The 11,657-nt window shown below is 42.4% G+C and overlaps 1 protein-coding gene across 1 annotated transcript; it reads left to right on the top strand.

Annotated features, from left to right (window-relative positions):
- The first annotated feature begins 376 nt into the window (after positions 1–376).
- UPK2 (uroplakin 2) lies at positions 377–9,160 on the top strand. The gene is made up of 5 exons (XM_028728659.2): positions 377–545; positions 3,190–3,345; positions 5,603–5,840; positions 7,196–7,275; positions 8,263–9,160. Exons 1-5 carry the CDS (start codon positions 464–466, stop codon positions 8,397–8,399), a joined length of 693 nt encoding a protein of 230 aa, XP_028584492.2. The 5' UTR covers positions 377–463; the 3' UTR covers positions 8,400–9,160.
- Positions 9,161–11,657: the final 2,497 nt, after the last annotated feature.

The raw sequence follows: 11,657 nt of genomic DNA on the forward strand, positions 1-11,657 counted from the left end.
TCTCACACACTAACAAGTTGTTGTTGTTTTTTAAATCTCTGAAGCTGTATGTAAATGTTAAATATTACCATGGGTATGCTCCTGATATTCTTCTGAAAGGATGGACTCCATTAGGAATATAAAAAGAAAACTATCTTGTTTCAGCCCAGTTCTCATAATTTAATTTTATTTCTTGTTTTTTTTAAACATTCCTGTAAGTGCTTTTATAGGTAAGTATGCAGTTCCCAATACGTTAAGGACTGCGTTCTTGCATAAGTGCCCAGCGCTCCTTGCTCCCCTGTCTTGCTTGTGCAGCACCTGATTATCTTGTTTTCCTTGTTTTTCTGGCCCATTTCATGCTTACAAAAGAATGGGCTGCCCATCCACACCACCCACCCGCCCCCCGCCCGGCCAAAGCAGAAAACTTGCAGTTCGATCAACTGTCCTTTCAGTTGGCCACTTAGTTAAGTCTTGGCTGTACAACATGAAGCTGAGTTTGCTCTTGTGTTTGCTTGGCAGTTTGGGATCTGGATGGGCTGTTCCAGTGGAAGACCTGGAAAAAATCAGTAAGTATTACCTTCTTGCTTGAGCAGGAATAGGTTGACAAAGCCTTGAAGTGTAGAGCTTGGTCTGGATGGACAGGAGCATAAAGTCCACTGTCATCTCAGTACATAAATTTATATTGATGAAGTTCCATATGTTTGGGTGATGTTTTACAGCAAATAACTGTTCATATTAAATAACTGTTTATGTTCTACACTACACATATGATTTGCTTGCAAAATATTTAGTAATCCATAATCTTTTTCTCATCATGACCTGATTCTGCTGAAACTTTCAGACTTTCTCTTCCACTGTTATTGTTGTTTTCTTCCCTTGGGAGAGTCCTGTACCTTTAAAAGCTGTGTGACAAGTAAAAATTCAGATACTTAAGCTTTCCCCATTATTACAACTGGACGCCCCCAAAGAGCTGAATTTCTGCTTCTCACGCAGATGTTATAAGCATAATAACTTTGCTTCAATATTTTTTTCTTGTCATAAAGAAATTTACTTTTATGTACAGTTCCAAGCAGCACTTCAGAAAACAAAGAATCACAACTAATAATTCAGTGGAGTTGCATTGTACTGTATATGTCTGAGAAAGAACTGAAACCTTCAAGGCTATAACTGATTATCGCCGAGAAATGACAAATGACTAGAAAGCCTCATGACATGAGTAGAAAGCTAGAAAGGACATCTGTATGTTAAAGCAATAATGGAGAAATCATTTTGTTTGTGATATATTTTCAGAGATATACATAGAGCAACGTAAGATGCATTTCATATGAAGCTGTTAGGGAAGAAACCAAATAAGCTTTATGTTCCCTGCCACTGTTTGCAGAACTACATCAGAGAAGCTGCAATGTTAACAACATCATATTTCAGTTATTCTTGCAATGCTGTATGCAAAACATGTTACGCTGCTGCTGTAATGCTCTCTTCAGAAAGGAAGCAGCGGGTGGGCCTGGATGGCTAAAGGGCAAACATGCTGATGGGCAGCTAATGAGTTTTTCAGGTTATTGTTTTTAGGTTGTTTGCTGAGATTAAAAAACATATTTGAATAGAGATGGATTATTATGATAAACTGATAGGGTGAAAAGCAGTTCTGCTGGCCGTCTGCCTGTGCAGACTAAAGTTTGATGTTTCCTTGCCTTACGCCAGCACCTCAGATCTGTCTCTCTCCCTGGCTTGTGTCCCTCCTCAACCACCCCCTCTCTCAGAAAGCCTCATCCCTCAAGGACTCTGCTTCAAACTCTACTTCGGTGGTTTTGCCTGCCTGGAAGGTCTCCTTGGAGTATGGCAACATTCACATTCAGGGGTCACTTTTGCCCCTGGCCCTGCCTACCATTAGCATGTGGCCTCCAGAAGCCTCTCTGGAAGAGAATGTGGCCTCTGGCGGGAAAACATTCCCTACTCCTGACCTACCCTATATACGCTGAAGACCTCCAGTTCTTTGAAACTCCACCCCCATTTGTGCTTCTATCTGTCTGTCTATCTATCTTTTTTGGAGGGTATAATCCTTCTAGCTGTCTTTGAGTATTAAATGAGTTCTTTTTCACTAGGGAGCAGTTTAGTCTTCAGTAGCATAATTCTTTCATAGAGAAATTTTTTTTAACCACTTAGAGAAGGCAACTCAACTGAAGGAATTAGTCTTCTTTTATTACTTAGAACCATGTGTGCGCAGTTTCTCATCACTTGAGAATGGCAGCTAAACTGAGCTGGTTCTTCCAAAAAGCCCTGCATTTGAAATAAGCTGAAACCTGGCTGATGGTTCATTCACACACAGCTGTCACGATTCAGGGCTGTGCTGGTGAAGTGATGGACCTGCATGCCTGAGCCAGCCCATTTCAGCATCTCACTGCGCCTGCAATTTGAAACAGCACAACACATTCAGCTACTGAATATTGTTGAGTGTGTGTGGAGAAAATTTGGCACATGGTATGGCATTCTGCAGGGACGCGGGTGGCGCTGTGGGTTAAACCACAGAGCCTAGGACTTGCTGATCAGGTCATCGGTGGTTCGAATCCCCTCGACAGGGTGAGCTCCCGTTGCTCAGTCCTAGCTCCTGCCAACCTAGCAGTTCGAAAGCACGTCAAAGTGCAAGCAGATAAATAGGTACTGCTCTGGTGGGAAGGTAAACGGCATTTCCGTGCGCTGCTCTGGTTTGCCAGAAGTGGCTTAGTCCTGCTGGCCACATGACCAGCTCCCTGTACGCCAGCTCCCTCGGCCAATAAAGCGAGATGAGCACCGCAACCCCAGAGTCGGTCACGACTGGACCTAATGGTCAGGGGTCCCTTTACCTTTACCTATGGCATTCTGCAGCAGCTGCCATCAAGCATTTTGCACAACAGCTTCTGAATAGGAGCAGCCTATGTCAGTGCTGCAGACTTGGGACTTTCAGAAGCCGTACCACTGAAAGTTTCACAATAATTCTTGCCCCCTTCTGACTGGGAGGAGATGGAGCTGGTTTAAAAGCAGGAGCCTGCTCTGAACATAGCAATAAATGTCTGTTTATGTCTTTGCCCTTAGTGATGGCTATCTGCAAGTTTGGGGCGGTGATTCAAGCAAAGGCACTTTGAAACATGCACTTTATTCAGTTGACAGGGTTTGCAAGAAATTAGCCATCCCATGGAACAATACCATGTGGTTACTTTTCATTTTGTTTTTCAGCATTGGAGTTTTTCCCTAACAACAGCATGCTTTTAACAACCTACATGAGCACCTACTTTCTTGTCAATATCCCAAAGTGTGTTACCACCGCAAAGTTTACTCCAGCCACAGTGAGAATAGCTGTAGCTCAACTTCCTGACTCGTCCACTTTGCCAGGTATGGGACTTATGTATGTATGTGTGTGCATGTAACATTTGATGCAGCCGTGCAGGAATGAGCGGGATCCTGTCTGAGAGATTTTGTTACTCTAATCCAGATATGGAGAACCTGTGGCCCTCGAGATCTTGCTGGGCTCCACTTCCTATCAGCCCCAGTAGGCAGGAATGATGGGCATTATAGTTCAACAACATTTGGAAGGCCAAAGGGTAGCCCCCCTTGGTCTAATAATTGTTTCCCTTCTATTAAAAGTCTCTCATATTTCTCCAGAGGACAAACCTCAGCATTCTACTTTGAGCAGAAGTCAGTAGCTGAGGGGATGGTCTGTTGCGGCTGTCTTCCAGAAGTGATGAACCTGCGGCTGTGTGAATTTTAAAAAATTATTTCCACATAGCTCCCATGCAACCCACCTCAAGGGCATTTAAATGCCGAGTGCCTGAAACATAGGGAAAAACATTAACATTCATATCCATTTATATCCCAAGTGCTCAGTATACGATTTTCAAAACCAGGTTTTAAAACTGCAGTCCAGCCTGAGAAAGGTTAAAATAACAAGAGTCACCAGCAGATGTGACCTGAGGGGGGGCAGATGTTTTCCTTATCCTTCTTACATCAGTCTTGTGGCACCACACAGACAAGCAAAACTTGCTGATCAAGAACTGAAGATAAAAACTACAGCATTTCTGTTCCACGGTTTACTTCATTCCTTTTCCATTAATGTACGTCTCAGCTGGACTTTCCAGTCCCAATCCCTCTTGCTTTGAAATGGCCAACAGAATACTTGGGCAATTTTTCAGGGACTCCTTCATAACGTAGAGAATTAGCGACTGAGTGCTGTAATCTTTTTCTCTTTTCCTTATCTGGACATGCAATAAGAGTGCTTGAGGAAAGCAAAATACAAAATATTTTATGCTTCCTTATCTGTCCATCTCACAATATTAAAACTGTAAATGAGAACGTTTTTCTGTCATTTAGCCAAGCCGTATACTTGAGCAATGGAAACTGGGGAAATGATGGGCTCTTTGCTGCTGGAAAGGGCTCCCCTAGGATGTTATGCTATGCTGTGGCTTATTTATGTACAGTATTTTGACCCAAAGGCACCCAAAGTGGTAACCAGCATAACAGTACAAAGTGGGAGGGTGGGGAGTACAATAAATACAACTGGGTTTGATGGTTGGCCTGTATTACAAAGAAAGGTGGTCATATATTCAGGAAAATGAATAGGTTCTGGATCACGTTTTAGTCCCCCTAAGCTCTTGGGCCATGTTGTTCTGTTTGCTTGGATTTACAGATATAGAGGGACACAGAGGGGTACACACAATCATTCCCCCTCCCCTCCATTAAGCTGAAGAATTTATCAGAATGATGAGTCTAGTCTTCTCTCTACTTTCTTGGCTTTATATAATCCTTGAAATGTCTTTACCTGACACTACTTTGGATGACAAGAATTTGGAGTTCATGATTGCTAGTGCCTGTCCCTCAAATGTCCCATTTTAAGCGGGACATTCCAGATCACAGAAGCCAATCCCAGCTTCTGTTTGGATCCCGGAAGCACTGGTGGAGGAAGAAGAGTGCGGGGGAGCACACTGCCCCCAGCTGCACGAGCCCAGCCCAGTGAGGTGCCACGCCCCAGCAGGTGGTGTGCCACACCCCCAGGATGCATGCCATGCCCCCGCCTGCTCTCTGCCCCCCCGGTGCCGGAGCATGAAGCTCTGCCACTGCCCAGAAGGTCCTGTTTTTTCATCTGGTGCGAGTCCAGAGTGCTGGATCAAAAGATGCTCACTCTGGTACAAGTCAGCAGGGCTGTGCCACCTCTGGTGTGATCCTGCTAACGAGTGCCAGAGTGCCAGAACAGAAGAAGGCGCGTCCCTCCTGATGTCCCAATTTTGGGAACAAAACTTTGGAGGGTATGGAAATAGCATGTAGTATTCTTTCTCATTTCTACCAGTGCAGGCTTCCAAGAAGAAGGGATTTCATTTTTCAGTGATCCATTTTTGAAAAAGGAAAGAGAGAGGCCCCTCAAATAGAGAAATCCAGCGTGTCAAGAAGAAGGCTGGGCTAGCTTTTTATGCATGCATAGAGAGTTTATTCTTGGTTGCATATCAAAGATGCAATCCCTCACCTGCCATCTGAACAGGTGCCATCCCAGAAGAGCTGTAGCATTTTCTGTTTCTACATGCTGAAATGACTTTTTGTGCTGTACTGATGAAATATATTTGCGATTATCATATTATGGGCTGTTCTTCATCTTTTGAAGGTGTGGCAGATACTGAACAGATTGAAAATCTCCGCAAGACACCTCAAGCCACTCTTTATTTTGCTGGTGAATTCAAGAGTGTCTCCTGTGAAGTAGCTAGGGACATTGTGGTACTGGATTTAGATAACAGCCAATATGAGCTCATGACAGTCGTAGGCTACCAGGTGGGATCAGAATTTTGCCGTCAAACTAAAGGTCCCTTCTGCAATCAAGCCCTCAAGCCATCCACATTTTATAGGTAACTGTGAACGCTGATTGAAATATATGCACCTCTGACTTTTTAAAAAATATATATATTATTTTTTTACAGACCATGCACTAATTATAGAGGCTAAACATTTGTACTTTTCAGATGGTTACTGGTGTATGCTGAGCTGCATCTAGGCAGGGGAGGAACTGAGGTTGTAGCATTCTTAAATGGAAAACAGGACACTGCAAACATCAAGCTTGTGTTTAAAATAGTTTACAATCGCAGGAGAAAAACCTGTCACATGGAACCTTGCCCTTGGAATGATCTCAGGATAGGCACACAATATTCCAGTTCTCAGTGAATGGGATCCGCACCATTTGAGAATACAGAGGGGGGGGTCCTTATGTCTGAATTCTCCTCCGTATATACACATGGAGAATTAGCATGATGATGGGCAAAAGCTAGGCTCCCCTGGTTTTTTATATATGGAAGAAATCTTTTTATAGGGAGAAGAATTTTAATACAATCTGGAGTGGCATAGTCCAGCACAGGTTTACCACTTAAATAAAATTAGGCTGCCTTCTACCAGGGCATCCAGGAATGGTGTAAAAAGCTTTCTTGTTCCATTAGAATGCTTGTGGAGCAGGAGAAACTCCTCATCCTTTGCTTACCTATTAACAATAGATCTGTTGGGTTTAACTAGTACCATACAAATGATAAGTTTGTCCCATTATGTATGAATGTGGTTGGCAATGCGTCAGTGTTGGTTTAGCAGACCAAAACTTGAATCCACTGCCTCTGGCAATAGACTACAGAGGAGTGGCATTGACCTGTTTCCTCCAGTATCCTTTTGGGGGCATTTTAAAAAATGAAAATTACTATATTCTTCTTCTTTCAGTATTAAATTTTTATTGGTTTTCTGATTAGCCAAAATGTACGGAATCAATTACAAAACGTTTTGTTACATACTAACAAAACAGAACAAAATATAACATTTAAAATGGATCTTGAGAGAGTTTTATATGAAAAGTAAGGTTTTCAGTTCAAAAATAGTAGAAGAGACAGGTTGAACCAGGTAAGTGATTTTGGTTGTTATCAATATTATGTTTGCACACTTTTCATTATGGCCATTATTTGCACACCACCTGCATTTATTTTCCAAGATAAAAGCAAAAGTACATAGTACCAGTATTCTAAAAAGGCAACATTCCCCCCAGGGCAAGACCAAATTTTAATAATAGAAGCTAAGACTATGGATTCAGGATGGTGGGTTGAGCATTCCTATTTAACATGTTAAAACATGGGGCAAAGACTACGGTGAGATTGTCTCCAGTTCTATTTTCATACTTGATATTTTAAAGTGCATATGAATTTCCCCTGGCCTTTTAATCTCTGTTTCCTAGGGTGAACTACTTTTTCTTGGATGGCAAGTCTACAATAAGAGCTCATACAGATTGGTCAACAGCAATACAGACCAAAAATGGTGAGTTTCAGAAATGAATAGATGTATCCTAGAATGTAACACGTTGCCCAGTTAAAAAATATCTGTGCAGTTAAGGACAGGACAGATATGGTAGCAGAAAATATTCACCTACTTGGTATGTGAAAGATTTTGAATCTGGGTTTTCCACTGCTGCGTAACCTAAGTGGCCATTGATGTACGGACGCCACCCACTGTGTGAAAATAAGAATAGTTACACTTGTGAGTTGTGAACATGCGGAACCTTAAAGTCTAACCACTTTTATTATGACATTAGATTCCATACACTAGAGTCCACTTCACAGGTGCACACGTAGGCCAGACTAAAAATTGTTAGCCTATGCCACAATACACTTTGCTTCCCCCACCCCCCAAAAAACTAACACAACTTTGGAACAACTTTGCTGGGGTTAGTTTTTTCTGATATGGAGAAGTTGGTACTTCTTCTCCTGACCTCTAGTTCTCTGTGTGGAAGGAATGTTCTTTCTGCAGGAAGGAGTGTTCAGTCACGTGGGACCACACAGACACTCTGCCACTTTGTTGATTCAATAGGAATATGTTGTGTGTATACTTGTGCTATACAAGTCCTGCCTGAATACCTCAGCGCAATATTTTTAGTTGTTATACATAAGTATAAAGTACTTCCTTAGTAGAGATATAAAATGGACTTTGACCCAATCTGTCTTGATTGCTTTAACTCATGGGTAGGCAACCTAAGGCCCGGGGGTCAGATTCGGCCCAATCGCCTTCTCAATCCGGCCCATGGATGGTCCGGGAATCAGCTTGTTTTTACATGAGTAGAATGTGTCCTTTTATGTAAAATGCATCTCTGGGTTATTTGTGGGGCGTAGGAATTCGTTCATTCCCTCCCCCCCCAAAATATAGTCTGGCCCCCCACAAGATCTGAGGAACAGTGGACCAGCCCCCTGCTGAAAAAAATTGCTGACTCCTGTGTTTAATTCTTGAACCCGTTTTCCTTTTGCATTCCAGTGACAAACTATGAAACTGCTGATGTGATGTTTGAGCGAGCTGGAGGAATGATAGTAATCACCATTCTGGTCTCGGTTGGTGGGGCTGTCCTAGTGGTTGCCTTAATTGTAGCAGTAGCTCTTTCAAATAAGAAATAGCAAGCCAGGCAACTCAGCACTTCCTTTCTTCTGGAACAGCGGCAACAACAGATATGAATCAACTGCAGGATTTTTCCAGAGAATCAAAGAATGTACTTTAGTAACATGTTTTCAGTCAATGAACAAGCATTCTGAAGAACGAGAGTATCTTAAAAATGTTTTGGGGTGTTGTTGTTTTGGTAGAATTTAACCTACGACGACTGCAGAATTTATGCTGTTTATGTGGCCTCTTCCCACAGTATGTTTTTAAAGTCTATATATCTGAAAATGAGATTGTGGTTCATTGGTGACAAACCTTTGTTGTTGCTGCATAATGTATGAAATGCTGCTTAGATTAGTCTGAATCATAATAACAATTTCAATGTCTTTAGCGTGGGAAATGGAAGTTCCAGAGAATTAAGAGGAGGGAAAACTCTTAAAGTGACACCTTTAACTGGGCCAACTTCTACAAAGGTGCATATGCAAATTTTAATGCTTTGTTCTTCATTATTCCTGCCTGCCTAAAAAAGAATACATCTGCAAAACCCAAAGGCTGGTGGACTTTGGTCCAATAAGGCAGCTTGCTATTTCATGTCTTTCACATTTATACAAGTGCGCTTTTGGACAGGCTTGGTCTACTTTCTGTGCTCTGTTACTATAAAATAAAAATGATCAAACGTTGTACAGTCCTAAATGCTCCAATGTCATGTAATACACACACAAAAAGGCTTTTGTAATCATTGTGTCCAAATTGAAGAAATAATAAATTGTTAATCTTTGTGTCTTCTTTGTCTTTTAGTTTCTGATTGTATGCTACAATGCATGCTGGTTTAAAATAAAATAATAATAATAATAATAATAATAATAATAATAATAATAATAATAAAACAATGACTTAAACCTGTAACACTGTGAGAAAAAACTGCAGGGTTTATATTGCAAAATCTATGCATATCCATTTAGAAGTAAGCCCCATGGAGTTCAGTTAGGCTTATTCCAAGATTGCAGTTTTAGTCATCCTACTGGCTAAGTATAGTTTGGGCGATTAGTGTGACAGCCCCATTTAGACCCTTCTGATCCGCTCCCAGGTGTTTGAACCCCTCTTTTTCTAATCCCTTTAACATGTGAACAACTTATTGTGAAGTAGCAATACAGGAGGGTGTACCTTACTTCTTCATTGTTTACTCACATTGTATACAAAATGCTGCTGTCATCCCAAAAGAAGGACCATGTTGAGCAGAATTGGGTGGTGATATTTCCATTGTTCCTCTCAAGACACAAGGTATCATCCTTAGTATTATCTCATCACCAGGTACAGCTCACTGCAGCTAGACAGGCAGCTAGAATAAGGAGGAGATTCTATAGCTAAGAGCCAAACTCAGTGTGACATTGGGGATCTGCTGCATTTTTAAACAAAGCACCCCCAAAGCTGCTATTTCATAGAATCATTTATTTGTGCATGTGTGTTTTCCCCTATAGGGCAAACAACCTGATGGTGTGATTTTAATTGGGAACGTGGCACTAGGAAAGGATTAAACTTCTCCGCCAGAAGTACTGTCCCACTTCATTTGCCCCTCTCTCCTTGACTGCTATTGAGGGAGAATAGGGAGATCTGATCTCCTCCTGACACTACTTGTACTTTTTAAAAGTCTGGAACGGATTAATCCATTTTGCATTACTTTCTATGGGAAAGTGTGCCTTGGTTTTAGAACGCTTTGGAAGTTGAACGGACTTCCAGAACGGATTAAGTTTGAGAATCAAGGTACCACTGTACTTGAAATATGGGAGATATAAATACAGTAATAGCAGCAGTGAACATTTTGTTTGGTTAAAGTTTTTTTAAAAAACTGTTTCCCTTTATGATTGTGGCGCCATTCCATTATAAGCAAAGGGGGAAACTGGCAGATAGCGCCACCTAGAGTAAGCCCAAAATATGGACAAACAATGTGGCAAAAATAAGTAGCGACTGGGAAATACATTTTGTTTTGTTTTGTGCTGTGGACTACAGATCATAGATGGAGGCGAGGAAAGCAGGGAAGGCAAGTACAGTTACAGCTGCCAATTCTATTGCTTTCTCCAAACACCCCAGGGCTCCTTTACAGGAAAGGTGACCTAACTGGGCTCCTGGTCCCCACAGGGGTGTCACAGAAAGAATATAGTTGGCTAAGGGAGCCGTGGACTCAAAAAGGCTAACCTCTGCTATTGCCATTTACCAGAAAAATTAAGTTTTATTGCACTCAAGGGGACTTAATTCTGAAGAGACAAATAACAAGCAATAAAAATAAGTTGAATGAATACAACTTAAAAACAAAATTAAAATACAACATTAAAATATTGAAACATTAAAATATTAAAATGTAGCCTCATCGCAGGAGGAGAAAGGAAAAGAAAAAAGAAAGAGAGGGAGGGAGGGAATCAAATTGGCTCCAAGCCAAAGGCCAGGCGGAACAACTCTGGATTTTGCTCCCCCCCGCCTGCCTTCAAAAGCCGTCCGGAACAGCGGAGAAACGCGCTGCCTTTCTCCACTCTCCCGGGAAGGCAGGCAGGGGGGAGCAAAGACTTTTGCCCCCCGCCGGCCTTCAGAAGAGGTCCAGGACCTCTTCTGAAGGCTGGCGGGGGGCAAAAGTCTTTGTCCCCCCTGCCTGCCTTCCCAGGGGCTTTTAAATCGCCCCAGACAGCGGAGAAGTCCTCCGCTGTCCCGGGCGATTTTAAAATGCCGCCCGCCAGCATTTTAAGATCGCCCCGGACAGCGGAGAAGACCTCCGCTGTCCCGGGGTTTTTTAAAATGCTGGGGGTGGGAAGAAAAGCCCTTGTCCCCCCCCCCCAGCCTTCAGAAGAGGTCGGGGGACAGACTGTCCCCAGACCTGGTCTGAAGGCGGTTTCCATAGGAACGCATTAATTGATTTTCAATGCATTCCTATGGGAAACCGTGCTTCGCAAGACGAAAAACTCGCAAGAAGAAAAAACTTGCGGAACGAATTAATTTCGTCTTGCGAGGCACCACTGTATAACAATCTTCAAACATCTTAAGGGCTGTCACGTGGAAGGGGGAACATGCTTGTTTTATCCTGCTCTAGAGGGTAGGACTTGAACCAATGGCTTCCGACTAAACATACAGAACCACAGGAGATTCTGACTAAACATACAGAAAATCTTTCTGACAGTAAGAGCTGTTTGACAGTGGAACTGTCTCCCTCGGGAGGCTGTTAACTCTCCTTTCCTTGGAGGTTTTGAAGCAGAGCTTGGATGGCCATCTGTCAAGGATGCTTTAGCTGAGAT

This window comes from Podarcis muralis, chromosome 6 (assembly GCF_964188315.1).
Source record: "Podarcis muralis chromosome 6, rPodMur119.hap1.1, whole genome shotgun sequence".
NCBI classification, from domain to species: Eukaryota; Metazoa; Chordata; class Lepidosauria; order Squamata; family Lacertidae; genus Podarcis; species Podarcis muralis.